The sequence below is a fragment of the Zootoca vivipara genome, chromosome 3 (assembly GCF_965207765.1).
Source record: "Zootoca vivipara chromosome 3, rZooViv2.hap1.1, whole genome shotgun sequence".
NCBI classification, from domain to species: domain Eukaryota; kingdom Metazoa; phylum Chordata; class Lepidosauria; order Squamata; family Lacertidae; genus Zootoca; species Zootoca vivipara.
The window spans coordinates 35809852-35826382 of record NC_142586.1 but is presented as its reverse complement, the minus strand read 5'-3'; the positions used below and the strand labels follow the sequence as shown (position 1 = coordinate 35826382).

The window sequence follows — 16531 nt, the reverse complement described above, 5'->3', positions numbered from 1 at the left end:
AACCATTGTTTCTTAATCTTTGACCCTGCACAAATGTTCATTCTCAATAGGATCAAAAAGGGCTAGATATTCTACAAATTTCAAAATTAATCCATTGCTAGCACTGTACAACTTTTCAGTCGTACCAGTTTTGCATGGTAGGAACTCTGACCAAAGCAATCAGGCGTTTTAAGATTTGTTGCCAGTACTGTATTGTTCTACTTGCCAAATTTTCTACTTGTTAATGTCATTTGTTTTTTCTTTAGATTAGCACAATTCAAATTTTCTCCAGGTCTGATAGTTTTCTGAATGGTCAGTTTTCCTCTCATGCAAAGACAAAATTGCTCCAATGTTCTTCCAGTCTTTTGAACCTGTTTCTTGTAGAATTGAAGCACCATTTTTTGTTGAACAATTTATAGCAAAAACAAAAGACCACATCATTATTAGAGGTTGAATATATCAACCATTGAAGACGGATTCCTTAACCATTCGCTAGTCTCCTCTTGCAGTGTACAGTACAGGAAGAAATCTTCTGGGTTTTTTTAGTCTTTGCGGAAATCATGTGACATAACTTGCTGTGGTCTGTGTTGTATTATAAATGATCACTGCAATAGTACTCTGCAGTACTCTCTCTTTTCCTGACATCCTCCTTTTACTCTGTGTGTTTTCCAGAAATATCTTATTTATGAAACTTAAGTTTTGAATATTACCGTATATCATTTGTCATAGGAGCACCACATTCAATTCCCTCAGTGCTAGATTCAACAAGAGTATGGTTATATTATTCTTCAATTGCTTTCTGTGTACAAAGATATTTCAGGAAGAACCCCTCTTGCTTTGCTTGCTCCTTAGCTTTTTGTCTTTCATTTGTGGTACTGACCTCCATATGGTTGCTTTTAATCAGCCATAGCTCACTAGAAAAATGAATACTGTACATTTCTAACTAAGATTAAGTTGTGACTGTAAGGTTGAAAATTAAGTGCATTTTAAGTCTCTCTCGCTCTCTGTGTATATATATATATACACATAACATAACCTTGGTCACCCTGATGGATGACATTTGCAGAGAGTGGGACGGGAGTGCAGCCTAACTTCTACTTCTTGATCTGTCATTGGCATTTGATACCATCTACAATGGTATCCTCCTGGACTGGCTCTGGGGAATGGGAATTGGGGACACTGTATTACAGTGATTCCAATCCTACCTTCAGGACCGAGTGCAGAAAGTAGCATTGGCACCCTGGCAACTACATTTTGGGGTGCTGCAGGGGACATCTCCAGTGCTATACATGAAGCTCTTGGGAATGATCATTACAAGTTTCGGGGTTAGCTGCCATCATTATGCTGATTACACTCAATTCTATTTCTCTATAACATCTGAATCAGGAGAGGCTGTGCAGCCCCTGGGACACTGCCAGGACATCATGGATAAAGAAAAACAAGCTGAGCTTGATTCCTGGCAAGATGTAGGCACTGTGGGTGAGTGGTTCCTGTGTCTGAGAAATTGGTCTGTTGCCAACCTTGAATGGGATGCGGGTGGTGCTGTGATGTAAACCACTGAGCATTGAGCTTGCCGATCGGAAGGTCGGCGGTTCGAATCCCCTCGACGGGGGTGAGCTTCTGTTGTTCGGTCCCAGCTCCTGCCAACCTAGCAGTTCGAAAGCACATCAGTGCAAGTAGATAAATAGGTACTGCTCTGGCAGGAAGGTAAACGGCATTTCCGTGCGCTGCTCTGGTTTCGCCAGAAGCAGCATAGTCATGCTGGCCACATGACCCAGAAAAACTGTCTGCGGACAAACGTCTGCTCCCTCGGCCAGTAAAGTGAAGATGAGTACCGCAACCCCAGTGTCGTTCGTGACTGGAGTTAACTGTCAGGGGTCCTTTACCTTTTACAACCTTGAATGGTGTTGCACTCTCCCTGAAGCAGCAGGTTTGCAGTTTGGGGGTGCTTCTGGATCCAGTCTGTTACTGGAAGCTCAGGTAGCCTCAGTGACAAGAAGTGCCTTTTACCAACTGTGGCTGGTTCGACAGCTGTGGCTATTTTGGACTGGGAAAAGCTTGCCACAGTAGTTCATACATTGGTTACTTCAAGACTGCATTAATGCAGTGCACAGTATGTGGGGCTTCACTTGCAGAAGCTGCAGTTAATGCAGATTGCTGCAGCATGATTGCTGACAGGAGTGAGGCCTTGTCAGCATATAACACTTGTGCTTAGAGATCTGCACTGGTTGCCGGTTTGCTGCTGGGCCAAATTCAAGGTGTTACTGTTAGCATATTAAGTCCTTAACAATTTTGAATAGTTTACCTGTGAGTTCACACTGCCCTACACATGCCCATTTGACTGCTTTAATCAGCAAAATTGGCATCGCAAGTGCCACATACGGCAATACCAGTTCCACATTCGTAAGAACTCATGCAGTGTGGAGCTCTGGAACTCCCTGCCTATTGTGATCAAGCAGGTGGCTTCACTGTACTTTTCAGCACCTGCTAAAACATTCCTGTTTAGACAACTCAAAGGTCAGTACTGTGTCCCTCTGAGTTCTGTGCTCTAGACACCTGCCTAATTGGCCTCATGATGGCACCAGCCCCAATATTACTTTATTATTAAGTCTTAACTACTAATTAAGTTTTTTAACTGAAATATCTAGTAAAGCATAGTTACATGCAGCACAGTGGTACCTCTGGTTATGAACAGAATCTGTTCCGGAGGTCCATTTGTAACCAGAAACAGCTCGTAACCTGAGGAGCCATTAGTGAAAGTGCGCCTCCCGCTGCACATGTGCCCCTGGCGCGTGATTTCCACTTACATCCCGGGGCAAAGTTCGCAAACGGGCGTGGCTACTTCCGGGTTACTGGAGCTCATAACCCACAGCGTGCGAAACCAGAGGCATTCGCAACCAGAGGTACCATTGTACATGTAAACTTGCTTTTCTTCTCTGCTGTCTCAGTTTCTAGAAAAGCTCTCCTCTTGGGGGGTTTACGATTGTATCACTATTTAGCTGGGAATTGTGGTTTATACACGGGGCAGTTCATTTCATGCCTTCCATGTGTGCGTGCTTTTGCATTGTTCATAGGGCATCCGCATCCAAGGCTCCATCTGCCCTGTACATTAAAAGTTGTATCATACCACTTGAAACATAGCTTCCCTCAAATAATCTTGGGAACTATAGTTTAAGGGTGCTGAGAGTTGTTTGTTGGCCCGTAGTCTCTTCACTGATGGGACCCAAGTGGCAGCCCATAATTTATTATGAGGAATTATAATTTATTATGAGGAGAATTATAAGGCGAGGGGAAAAAATCTGGTTTATGAATATAAAGCCAGATTTACAAGTTTTCTAACATACCAGACTTGCGCAAAACAGGTTAATTTAAAAACAAAAATGATTTTTTGCCATTCTCACCCTCAGCACTGAGAAGTGCCTCACTAACAACAGTAGAGGGTGATAGATAGCGCACCCAGCAAAATATTGTCACACTTTTTTGTTAAAGGCCACCAATAAGTGCACTAAGGCACTTATGTCCAGTTATGTGACTTCATGTCAGATTCCCCCCCCCTCAAAATTTACACAAAAGTATCAGGTGTAATAACAATTATTAAACAATAAACCAACAACACCAAAACTGACTTATGAATATAAAGGACAATTTTACTGGAATAAGTATATAAACTCATAAACCTACTAGACAATGAGCAAACTAAAGTGCAATGTGCCTAACCAAGCCTGGAGATACTCATAGAATGAACCAGTGTCTCGTTGCTATACCGGTTATGTATGTGGTAAGTATATCATTACACGGCTGGAACAAACAAACCATTCTTCAAATAGTCGTTCACTGGAAGCACAAAGCCATAAACGTAGGAACGATTGCGAGAAAGCGTTCTTCAAGTAGTTGTTAGCTGGAAGCGCAAAGCCATATATGTATGAGCAGTTATGGGAAAACAACTCCACACCGCTCCCACGGTAAAAGTGATACAAATGGTCAATACAAGCCAAGTTGATGAGTCCTGTTCTCTGGATATTATCCACGTTTCGCAGCAAGCTTCATCAGTAAATAATACAAAATGGCGTTCCAGTTAGAATAAATGAATGACCACAAAATACATGCAATACCCATCTCTTGTTGTGTCTTACCTAATCACTCAACACTGTTCGCTCAAGACAAAAGGTTACACAAAATCCTCACAGGCACAGTAAATATAGAAACTGGTAATACCAAACATTTAAATACATTACAAGTGCATAGAATCAGTAATCACACTGGTTAAAGGTACAGTAACACTTCTCTGTTTTGCTAAACAAACAGGCACAAAAATTGATTTATATATAACAACCAAGGTTGTGGACTTTTAAAAAACCTACCTTTTAGATCTGTTGATGTACGAAGAGCTTTGTTACAAAAAGAGTACAAATTAATATTGCAACTAGGAACCTTGTTTCCAAAAGGTTTGAATACTGAATTTGACCTTGCTTGTTATATATAAATCAATTTTTCTGCCTTTGTTTTTTTTAGCAATAATATCCGGAGAACAGGTCTCATCAATTTGGCTTCTATTGACCATTTGCATCACTTTTATCGTGCGAGCAGTGTGGAGTTGTTTTCCCGTAACTGCTCATACATATATGGCTTTGTGCAGCCTGTGAACGACTATTTGAAGAACGATTTCTTTGTTCCAGCCGTGTAATGACATACTTACTGCATACATAACCGGTATAGCAACGAGAGAGACACTGGTTCATTCTATGTTTATGAGTATCTCCAGGCTTGGCTATGGACATTGCACTTTAGTTTGCTCATTGTCTAGTAGGTTTATGAGTTTATATACTTATTCTAGTAAAATTGTCCTTTATATTCATAAGTCAGTTTTGGTGTTGTTGGTTTATTGTTTAATAATTGTTATTACACCTGATACTTTTGTGTAAATTTTGAGGGGGGGGGAATCTGACATGAAGTCACATAACTGGACATAAGTGCCTTAGTGCACTTATTGGTGACCTTTAACAAAAAAGTGTGACAATATTTTGCTGGGTGCGCTATCTATCGCCCTCTACTGTTGTTAGTGAGGCACTTCTCAGTGCTGAGGGTGAGAATGGCAAAAGATCATTTTTGTTTTTAAATTAACCTGTTTTGCGCAAGTCTGGTATGTTAGAAAACTTGTATCTCAATTTTTTAAAAAAATTGGTCAGGCACAAATGTAAACCATTATCTGCATGCATGCCCATAATAGACCTCAGGTTTCCAGAACTTGGAGAGGATGGGCTACAGCAGATGGGACTGGGCACATGTGCGTGCGTGCGTGCACGCATACACATTTTAACTCAGTTTTGTTTAAGTCTGGCAGGTTGTAAAACTTGTACGGTAACTCAAAACTGGAAAAAAAGGCCATAGACAGGTAAACAAATGCTTGCACTCATGCCTAAAATGAACCTTGGATTCAGAAAGTACTAATTGTGGGGTGGGAAAAACAACACAGAGTTCAAATGTATCCCATCAAGCACCGCCTACTATAGTGGATGACAAACACTATGACAGAGTTTAGTTGAAAGTGCATTTGTACTGGAATGCAAGTAAGGCTGTGATGAGGGGACTGTTTATACAACAAAATTTGATAAAAAGGAAACTGAAACATGGGCGTACCCAGGATCAAAACTAGGGGGGGGCAAGGGGAGGGGCCAAGGCACGGAAGGGGAGGGGCCACAAAGTGGGCGGGAACAGCGAACTCGCGCTCCGCCGGGCTGTGCCCCTCCCTAGAAGCAGGGCTGGTGGGCGGAGGCGGAGCCCAGCCCAGCGGAACGCGAGTTCAGCGTTCCTGCCCGCCGCGCCGCGCTCTCTGGTTCCCCGCCGAGCTTGGCCTTGCCAGAGGGCGCGACGGGGAGCTGGAGGGAGGGCGCAGCGCGGCGGGCGGGAACGGCGAACTCGCGCTCCGCCGGGCTGTGCCCCTCCCTAGCAGCAGGGCTGGTGGGCGGAGGCGGAGCCCAGCCCAGCGGAGCGCGAGTTCAGCGTTCCTGCCCGCCGCGCCGCGCTCTCTGGTTCCCCGCCGCGCTTGGCCTTGCCAGAGGGCGCGACGGGGAGCTGGAGGGAGGGCGCAGCGCGGCGGGCGGGAACGGCGAACTCGCGCTCCGCCGGGCTGTGCTCCGCCTCTGCCCACCAGCCCTGCTTCTAGAGTAGGGCAGCTGCCCTAACTTGCCGCATGGTGGGTACGCCCTTGAACTGAAAGGAAAAAGGAAAAAAGAAATTTTAGATGAAATTATGGAAAAGGAGAAGGAATTGTCAAAAAAAGCTAATAAAGAGTCAGTAAAGCAGGCAATTAAAACATTACAAACCCAATACTCCATGATAGTGAATGAAGAAATACAGTCATACCTCGGTTTAAGTATGCCTCGGTTTGAGTATTTTCCGTTTAAGTACTCCGCGGACCTGTCTGGAACGGATTAATCCACTTTCCATTGCTTTCAGTGGGAAAGTTCGCTTCAGGTTAAGTACGCTTCAGGTTAAGTACGGACTTCCGGAACCAATTACACTCATACCTCGGGTTAAGTACGCTTCAGGTTGAATACTCCGCGGACCCGTCTGGAACAGATTAATCCACTTTCCATTACTTTCAATGGGAAAGTTTGCTTCAGGTTTAAGTACGCTTCAGGTTAAGTACAGACTTCCGGAACCAATTGTGTTTGAAAACCGAGGTACCGTTGTAAGTTGGAAAATAAAAAGAGTGAAGCAAAAATATGTTGAGCATGCCAACAAGTCAGGAAAATTGTTAGCCTGGCAATTGAAAAAGAGTGAACAAAGAAATTTTATTAATATAATTGAAGTACCGTAAATGGGAAAATTACAGATAAGATGAAGGAAATAAGAGAGGCATTCGTGAAATATTTCTAAAATAGAGGAATATATAAAAAATGCTAACCTGCCAAAAATAAAAGAGGAACAGATAATGATTCTAAATACCCAAATAACAGCACAAGAAGTATTAGAGGCAATAAATTGGACAAAAAGTGGTAAGTCACCAGGGCCAGATGGACTAACGGCAAAATACTATTAAAAGTTAAGTTAACCATTAGTGAACCCATAGAAAGATGTGATGAATGAGATTTTAAAGATAGGTGAAATCCCAGGAACATGGAAGGAAGCTTATATAACAGTAATCCCAAAACAAGATTCGGATCTAATGTAAATAAAAAATTATACACCCATCTCATTATTAAATAATGATTATAAATTATTTGCAAACATTTTGGCCAATAGAATGGAAATTTTTTTTAGGGGAATATATACATCAGGATCAAGCAGGGTTCCTTCCAGGTAGACAAATGAAGGAGATTATAAGAAATATTCTAAATGTTATAGAATACCTGTAGGTAAAAAATGGGGGGGGGGGAAGTGGCAATAATGTTTATAGATGCGGAAAAAGCTTTTGACAATGTGTCCTGGGATTTCATGAGAAAACTGCTGGGAGAAATTAATTGTGGAGATAATTTTTTAAAAGGGATACAAGCAATATATTCTGAACAGAATGCGAAATTAATTGTAAACCAAGTGATAACGAAGGATTGTAAAATACAGAAAGGAACTAGGCAAGGATGTCCGTTATCACCGCTGTTGTTCATCTTGGTCCTGGAAGTACTTGCAAGAAACATAAGAGCAGAAAAAGAGATTATAGGGATAAAAACTGGGAAGAATGAATTTAAATTGAAAGTCTTTGCTGATGATTTAGTAATTATGGTAGAGGATCCGAAAAATTCTCTCCCCAAGGTAATAGGGAAAATTCAAGAATTTGGGGAGGTGGCAGGATTTAAATCAAATAGAAATAAAACTAAATTATTAGTTAAAAATTTAAAGGAAGAAGAGAAAAAAGAAATTCATAAAAAAATGATAGAAATTCATAAAAAAGTAAAATATTTAGGGATATGGTTAACAGCAAGAAATATAAATGTATATAAAGACAATTATGAAAAAGTATGGTCAGAGATAAAAAGAAATCTAGAAATAAAGAGCAGAATGAACCTCTTCCCCGATAGGAAGAATTGCGGCAATAAAAATGAATGTGCTGCCGAAAATGCTCTTTCTTTTTCAGACCATCCCAGTAGTGGATTTTATAACCATATAATTAGGAAATCATTAATGAGAGTGTGGGAAAGGTACAACGATCTAATAGAATAAAAAACACCTTGGTGGCTCTCACCAACAGAAGTTTCATTACTCAAACTGCTTGGCAAAAAAGGAAAATACCCTACATATAGAGATTTATTGGAAGAACAAGAAGGTAAATGGAGATTAAAATAGTATGAAGAAATTAAAGACCATTTTCAGAGTTGGCTGCATTACAGACAATTAAATGAGATGTTTAGGGAAGATAGAAAGAAAGGATTTAGCTATATAACCTCTAGATTTCAAAAGGAAGTGATAGAAGAGGATGTGAAACTACTGAAGAAAGCATATAGTATTTTGCTAGAATGGGAAATGAAAGATGAAGAGGTCAGATTGGTTATGATCAAATAGGTGAAATATATAAGACATAATATACAATTTGATGACTGGGAAATTTTTTGGAAAGTGGATTTAAAATTTACAGACTGTTCTCTTTTAAAGGAAAACTATATGAAAATGATGTATAGATGGTATATTATACCAGTAAAAATGGCAAAAATATATAAAACTGGTTCAAATAAATGTTGGAAATGTAAAGAAAAAGAAGGTACTTTTTATCATGTGGTGGGAATGTAGACAAGTTAGAAAATTTTGGGAGATGATATATAATGAACTGAAAAAAATGTTTAAAAGGACATTTGTAAAAGAAAAAAAAACCAGAAGCATTTTTATTAGGGATTTTAGGACAAGACCTGCCAAGGAAAACAAAGAAGTTATTCATGTATGCTACAACAGCGGCAAGAGTCTTGTTAGCATAGGGCTGGAAGAATGAGGAAGTCCCAACAAAAGAACAAAGGCAAGAAAAACAGATGAGCAATGTGCATAGTGCAATGAGGTTGCTGAGCAGCACAGAATGACTTGGGAGTCTTGAGTTTGCAGGACCTCAGGGAATTAGGAGGCAATACTGAGACGATGTAAGGAGAGAGGGGACAGAACATGGAATAGGAGGAATATAAAAGGAAGCAATGTAATTGGAGGCTTCTAAGGCCAAGGAGAACACCCCAGTACTGATTAACAGAGAATCAAATGGCATACAATACCTGCTATGCTGATTCCTTAGCTTTGACTGCATCATGGCTACCCAGAGGTTGAAAACTCAGACATAATGAACTTATGTGATGTGTACCACTAGCATTTATTCAAGTTAAAGAAAAAAGCATATACATGATATTTTAACCTGGTTTTATTAACAACAATATGGATTCAGTTTATCATGAAATTACAATTAACATTGTATTATAATATAATGGCTTAAGCCATTTTAGCATCAGTGGAAATGTCCCTTATATTTTTCCATTACTGTCATACAACCAACCTTTCAGCACTTTCCCCTCATATTTTAGCCAGTTTTAGTTTCTCATAACACACCCAATGGCCAAAGGTTTTATTTGTGGAAATATTCCATATCTGTTTGAATTACTGGAAATTTTATAAAAACCTAGAAAACAATTTAAATAGACATAGCAATTTTTGATGTTGCAGTCAATTTGAACAATATTAAAACAATTTTGTGGTAAAGAAGGGAGCTGAAGCTTAGAAAGGCAAATCTAATTATTCTGCAAATAAAGCCAGTGAAGTTAACAGAATCACACCAGGTCAAACTTGGTCTTCTTATGGTTATTTATTAAGGCCCCAATTCTAAAAACAAAATGAAAACATTCTTTTGTGTGGATCTATTGATCACTGAAATGTTCATATATTTAGGATGGACTAAGGCTGTGATTCTAAGCACATTCACAACAAAATCTTATGCATTGCAATCTTATGCTTTCAGAAGCAAGTAAGTCCCCACTGGCCCAGTTCAAACATAAAACTAAGCCAAACCATGGCCAAGCATGAAATAGTGAGTGTGTAGATATTCACAGTAAAAATCAGTTACTGTATTTCACTCCTTGGTCCTTTTGCTGCTGCTCAGGAACTAAGCCATAGTTTGGCTTAGCAATACAGCATGTCCAAATCTGGGCTCTTGGTTTATCTCTTACAGACAAACCTCAGAAGATAAGTCAAGAACAAACCTTAGCTACAGCTCATGGTCTGCATGGGGTGAGACAAACCATGAGCCTGGGTTTTGGCATAATGCCAAGTCAACATGGTTTTGCTCTAGGTAGCACAACAGCAGGAGAATTGTGGGATGGGGGAAGCAAAATTGTTATGGTCTTTACTGTATCAGGATGCCCACACATTCATGTTTAGGCATGCTTTGGCGAATGAGTTCAACAGGGCTTATTCCAATGTAAGTGTATAAAAGATTGTAACTTTAGGGCCAAACTACACATTACATACATAGTAGCCCAGTATCGCTTTAATAAGCCACCTCATGAGGGAATTATTGAGAATGTCGAAATACCAGGCAGAAAGAGTTAAACTGCCTCCCCACATCACACTCATTTTTCTGCTCAATTATACACTCCAGTACATCTTGTAGAAAAAAAGGGCAGCAGGCTATCATATACACCTTTGTGTGATGCAATTTGGCCCTTAATAGAAGTAAGTCCCATTGAATACAGCACTTATACACCATGCTTCAGTTTGCTTTTGCTTATATATTTAATTTTTTATTTTTGCTAAATTTTACTGTGCTTTAGCATAACACTTCTTTATCTGCTTTCTATTACTATTTGTGCATTAATTTTTAGAGTCAATGTGACATCTGGATTAATTTAGGGAAGTATTATTTTCCTCAGGAAATAATTGGAACAATGCCATTCATACTTTAAACATGCTTAGCAAAACTTGGAGCTCAAACCTGCATTTTCTTAACCTTGACAACACTTGTTGAGGTAAGCTAACATAATTTTTGATTTGTTAAGAACTACATATATAAACTCATGGGCAGTACAGTTTTATAAAGTGTTTTGGATTGATTTGTCTGGTCAGATGGGCAGAAGCAACTGCCATTGTATTTAATGACAGCAGTCTGTTTAGGTATGAATATCTCATACACATTAACTGTGGTTAGTGTGATATACTGAATTCTAAGTTTGAACACTTAGCTTTATTTAAATAAAACTATATCATATGAGCCAGAAGAAAATATATATTTTAGATACTATCATTAGAATTATTATGTTCAGTTCTTTCTTCAACTTGGAACACGTGATATACCTATCAAAATAAAATTAACCATTTACATTGTAATCCTCAAATCATTCAGAAGGATCAAATTATTCCCTCCCCTTGTGTTGTTTTTACAGCTTTCATATGCTCAAATACACAGGGAGATTGACAGCTCTCAATGAATAACAATGGAGAAGTTCATTCTGTCCCTGCTCCTACACTGCATTATCTTTGTGGTGAGTTCAGTAGTATCCCACATGAAAATTTGGTAATTATGTCAGCAGGAGGAAAGATGACCCCCATGCTATGTTGCATGTAGGAACTCCCATTGATGATATATGAAATCCACACTTGAACATTCATATTAAAAATCAAAACCGTCACATAATTGTTTTTTAAAATGTAATCAGTGTAACAGTAGAAAAAGACCATATACATTTAGAATAGCATTTGTAAATCCTGCCAGTGCAAAGGGGTGTGTGTGTGTTGGGGATGGAGTGAAAATATGAATTGTTAGCTGTAACTTTGCAAAGGTATTCCTGATTTGTATGTATTTTGAAAGTAGCCAACTTTCAAATTATGTGCATAATTAAAACAAGGAGGACTCAAGCATGTCCTCTGATTAAGGCAAAAATAACAATTTCTAGTAGGTGATTCATCTAAGCCAAGACAACCATAGTTGCCTTGTAGCAGCAACCCTCTCTAACCCATAACTGAAATGGAGCTCCATTTAGATGCTGTTGTCTCCATAGATGTGATGGAATAATATTGCATTTTCATCTATTTACAATGGAAAGCAGGTCTAATTATTTGTACATGTGTTGCTTGCCTTGTGCCTTTGCTCTAGCTCCTTTGTTAAGCTAGATTTTACATAAAGCACAAAAAGGCACTATTAAACATTCAATACATAAAATAAAGGTCTATTGTCTGTACTCTATTTTTTAATAGGGAAAAAATAGCTTTGGCTGGATAAACTGCAGATATCTAAATAAGGAAGTATTTAAACTCTTGTCTCGGAACTTGTTTTGGCAGAAGTATATTTTATATAACAGAGGAAGGAGTGACAGGCATAAACTATATGCACCTCCCACTTCCCCCCATAGTTTGCAACAGATGCAACTAATCAACACACCTCTTTTTCCTCTGCTTTTGACAAGTAGATGGGCAGAAATAATCTGTTGGGAGGACTAATTTTGCCTAGGCACCTCCAGTTGCCTCCTTGTAAATATATTTTGCTTAGGTGCCTCCTTGAAAATATTCTGGAAAATCTGTTTATGTTCACATAAATATGTTATAGCCATCACCTTTCCGCAAAAACTATACAGCAAATTGTAATGGTAAGCTGTAGAAAATTATGTGGGAAGTGAAAGACAGCCATGTGCTTCAAGGTGCCTTCTCTTTGTATTTACCATGAGCTTTGACCAAGCAAAAGCTGCAGAACAGCATTAATCATCTGCAGGTATAATATGAATGACACAGTATAAATACTTTACAATTTGTGTGTACTTTCACATAAGATTAAGAGAAAACATCAAGAAATTCCTTTTGTATAAAAGAACAATGGAGGCAGAAACTACAACAGATTTAGAGTAAACAGTTCAAATTGTTTGCAGTACAATCTGCAGCATTTAACCATGATTAAGACTCTTGTGACATTTTTATGTATAACATCATTCTCAGCAGGGCTGGCTTGTAAACGATCACATGCTCTGAGTGAGCTAGTAGTGGCATCCTTCCGTTTGTAGAATGCCTTTGGAATCACTAGAGAAGGTTGAGCACAGGACATCCTGCTCATGAGCATACACAGAATGTATATTTTGGGGGGAGGGGATATAATAAATAGCAACATTGGTTACCAATGGGAAGTGAGATTGGAATGTGCTTATAGGCTTTTAAAATATTTCTGTGGCAAAGCTTAGATATGGCATTGTAAATATTTACTGTACTAGTATTGTTGCTTCATATAAGTCTTAATAAAATTTGGGAAGTAAAATACATTTTTTGGGGTGGGGGTGGGGAGAAACTTCAGTTTCCTGGAAGCTGTGAATCACAAACCTATTTGGATAAAGTTTGGGGACAAAGACTGTTCTGGAACATCTATTCGAAAGTCACACCCATTTCTAGGTTCCCATTATTAAAACTTCTACAGGCAGTTCTGTAGACCTTTCTTTCTTCCCAGCGCACCTTCCAAGAACAAATACTTGGAGGATCTAACAGGTAGTCTTCACTGTCAGATGAGTTGTATTTCCTTAGTCTTTGTGGGGAGGACAAATGATTAACCCTTCATTCCTTCTTTCCATCTACCTATTTTTTTTTAACCTGTGCTTGTGCATACTCTTTTCTTTTTTTAATTTTTTCTTAACTCCTAAAAATAATTATTCTATTTTCTCCCTGTTCTACTTTCCACTGTTTTTCTTTTATCTCTCCTACCTCATACAGTGACCCAGGTGGCGCTGTGGTTAAACCACTGAGCCTAGGGCTTGCTGACCAGAAGGTCGGCGGTTCGAATCCCTGTGACGGGGTGAGCTCTCGTTGCTCGGTCCCAGCTCCTGCCAACCTAGCAGTTCGAAAGCACGTCAAAATGCAAGTAGATAAATAGGGACCGCTACAGCGGGAAGGTAAACGGCGTTTCCATGGGCTGCTCTGGTTTGCCAGAAGCGGCTTTGTCATGCTGGCCACATGACCTGGAAGCTATACGCTGGCTCCCTCGGCCAATAATGCGAGATGAGCGCGCAACCCCAGAGTCGGTCACGACTGGACCTAATGGTCAGGGGTCCCTTTACCTTTACCTTTACCTCACAGTACTTTTTCTATTCTCCCCAATCTTTGCTTGTGCTATCATTCAGCCTCAGAACTTGAGGACTGACTACATCATAAAAGGAGACGACATTACATCTGAAGCAAGCTTCTGTTTCTCCTTTGTAGAGATTTCTGCCAAAATTCTTCAGATTCACAAGAGGACCATCAATATGTTCAGAAAGTTTGAGACAAGAGAAAAATTCACATTGAAGGTCATCCCTGATAACTTGGAATTGTGTACATTTCATAGCAAAAGGGAAAAAGGTCAGTCCTAACCTAAAAAAAGTGCTGTGCAAAATACTTTGTCTCAGTCATCTTTCCAAAGAGATACAGACACTTAACATTCTCCTAAAATAGCTGATTAATGGAAGCTCACAACTAGCAGCCATTTCTAATCTTTTATTATGGGTGTTCCTTTGTTAGCAGCTGCATATAGTAGTTTTTGTTGCAAACATAACTGGTCTAATTCAGGGCAAATATTTATTTTAACCAAAACCAAAGTGCTTTTATTATCTTGAGAATTTTACTTGCGTACTTTAGAAACATGGTTTCTACATGTTCAGATCTGTTGTTGTTTAATAAACATCTAGCATTAGTTTTGTAGGTTACTCATTTATACCTACTGTACTAAATGAAAGAACCAATGTACTGCAGATATAAATTGAATTTTTCCATCTCCTAAACATGCATTTTCATGCAACTAAAAGATATGGACTCATACAACTGCCTTTCTTTCTGATTAATTTAATTTTTTAAAAAATCATTAAAAGGGTTTTCAAAATAGTCCATGCTCTGATATGTATGACTGAAAGGATTACTCAGCATGTGAACAAAATCCACACAATGCTATTTAAGTTTGACATGAGGCAGGCTGAGAGCATCTGTGCCATCCCCTGGCTTGCAAATGCTTTGAGATGATCTTGACATTCCAGTCCTTAGAGAGTCTGTAGAGAGAGTCGTTTCCACTAATGGGTGGGAAATGCCTTCAAAAGTCTCATTTTCTCTCTCTGCTTCCAATTCTTCATCAGTTATAAATAATTTTGATTCCCTCCATCTGCTGTATAATTCTTGACTACCTCTTGAGCTACTGGTGTCACTACCAGAAATCTGTACATTCAGTTCTTCAGCTGTCGACTGTATAAGATTTTGAACAGATAGTGATTTCCCTATATCCATTTGTACTATTGGTTTCACTGAGACCAAGGGTTCCCCTTCTGTATCAAGGCTTTTTCTCCATGACAGATCCTTTGTCACACTGGACTGTGCAATTTGTCCATTATCATTTGAAGCAACAAGGCAAGCGGTGACATCAGAAGTATTTTCCTGTGTGCTCAAGGGAATAACATGTATAGGCTCCAGCCTATTGTTATGCTTTACTGATGAAAATGGTGGTATCTGTAACGTTGTAGGTGTTGTTGGCTTAGATGTCTGGTGTATTTGGTTTAGTGCATTATTAGCTGATAGAGTTGCAGGTCCATCATTTGGCACCTGTGTGGCTTGACTATGCATAGTTGGACTAAACGCATAGTAAGCTTGAGGGTTAAATTCATTTGGTGTCAGTATAAGCTGTAGGCCACATGGCATGTTGACACTGGCTGATCTGGATACACATCCACTGGTCTGGGCAGAGTTAGACAAATCTTTACTATCTACAGGGCTTTGATAATCAGAAGTTTGATCACATTCAAAAGTTGGCATTTGAAATGAAGCCAAAGTCAGTGCAGACACAGATCCTTTCTTCAAGACCTGTTGGTAGATATCTAGCAGTGAGTCTAATTTTGACTCTATGGATTGAACCTGGTGGTGGAAGAAAAAGATTGTCTATAAATACCAAATATTATAAACCAAGCATACATACTATTAAAATGAAAACATATATAAACAATCATAGAATATTAGAGCTGGAATGGACCCAAGGGTCATCTACTCCAACTCCCTGCAATGCAGGAAGCTCAGCTAAAAACATCCATGACAGATGGCCAACCATAATATCTGCAAAGAAAAGCTAGTTAAATTTTGGTGAAAAATGAATCCATTCAAGCAGCTCCAGTTAAATTTTACCCAAATGTATGGAACTTGTGGAGATATTTCTGTACAGCACTTATGCTATGAGTGCAGTTTTCTAGGCCAGTTCTATTCACTTAAAACTGGCACACTGGCACAGTCCCACTGACACAACAAAGAAGAATAAAAGTACAAAATGCCACTGACACCTTAGAAGAATAATTTTGCACACAAAATGACCTTAGTATTACCAGAGGAAATTGTTTTACCTTTCATATATTAAACATGTTTTAAATTACTGAAATAGTGATCAATAAAATAAAATGGGACTCGTGAGTCATGTTACCTGTTTTTCCACCTTGACTACGCGCCCTAGCATGCTAAGGTCATCAGCTGTCTCATTCTCTGCTGTATTTTTCTCTCGACTTCTTTTATCAGAGGCAATTTGTCCCCTTCCAAGAATTTGGTCAACCCTGCAAGGTAATTAAATATACAAGGGTGCAAGATCACTTCAGCAGGTAACAGTACTTTAATTTGGACCCTA

General features: G+C 39.2%; 1 protein-coding gene and 1 long non-coding RNA gene across 2 annotated transcripts in view; one reads left to right on the top strand and one right to left on the bottom strand.

Moving 5' to 3' along the window:
- The window catches only part of LOC148686213 (uncharacterized), a 47930-nt gene that overhangs the window by 3621 nt on the left and 27778 nt on the right, over positions 1–16531 (top strand). The window lies entirely within an intron of this gene.
- KCNQ5 (potassium voltage-gated channel subfamily Q member 5) overlaps positions 13194–16531 on the bottom strand; it is a 276747-nt gene continuing 273409 nt past the window's right edge. Inside the window, exons 13-14 of the mRNA XM_035109615.3 lie at positions 16334–16460; positions 13194–15780 (exon numbers count right to left, since the gene is read on the bottom strand). Coding sequence (XP_034965506.1) covers positions 14830–15780; positions 16334–16460 — 1078 coding nt within the window. The 3' untranslated portion in view covers positions 13194–14829. The remainder of the gene's footprint in view (positions 15781–16333; positions 16461–16531) is intronic.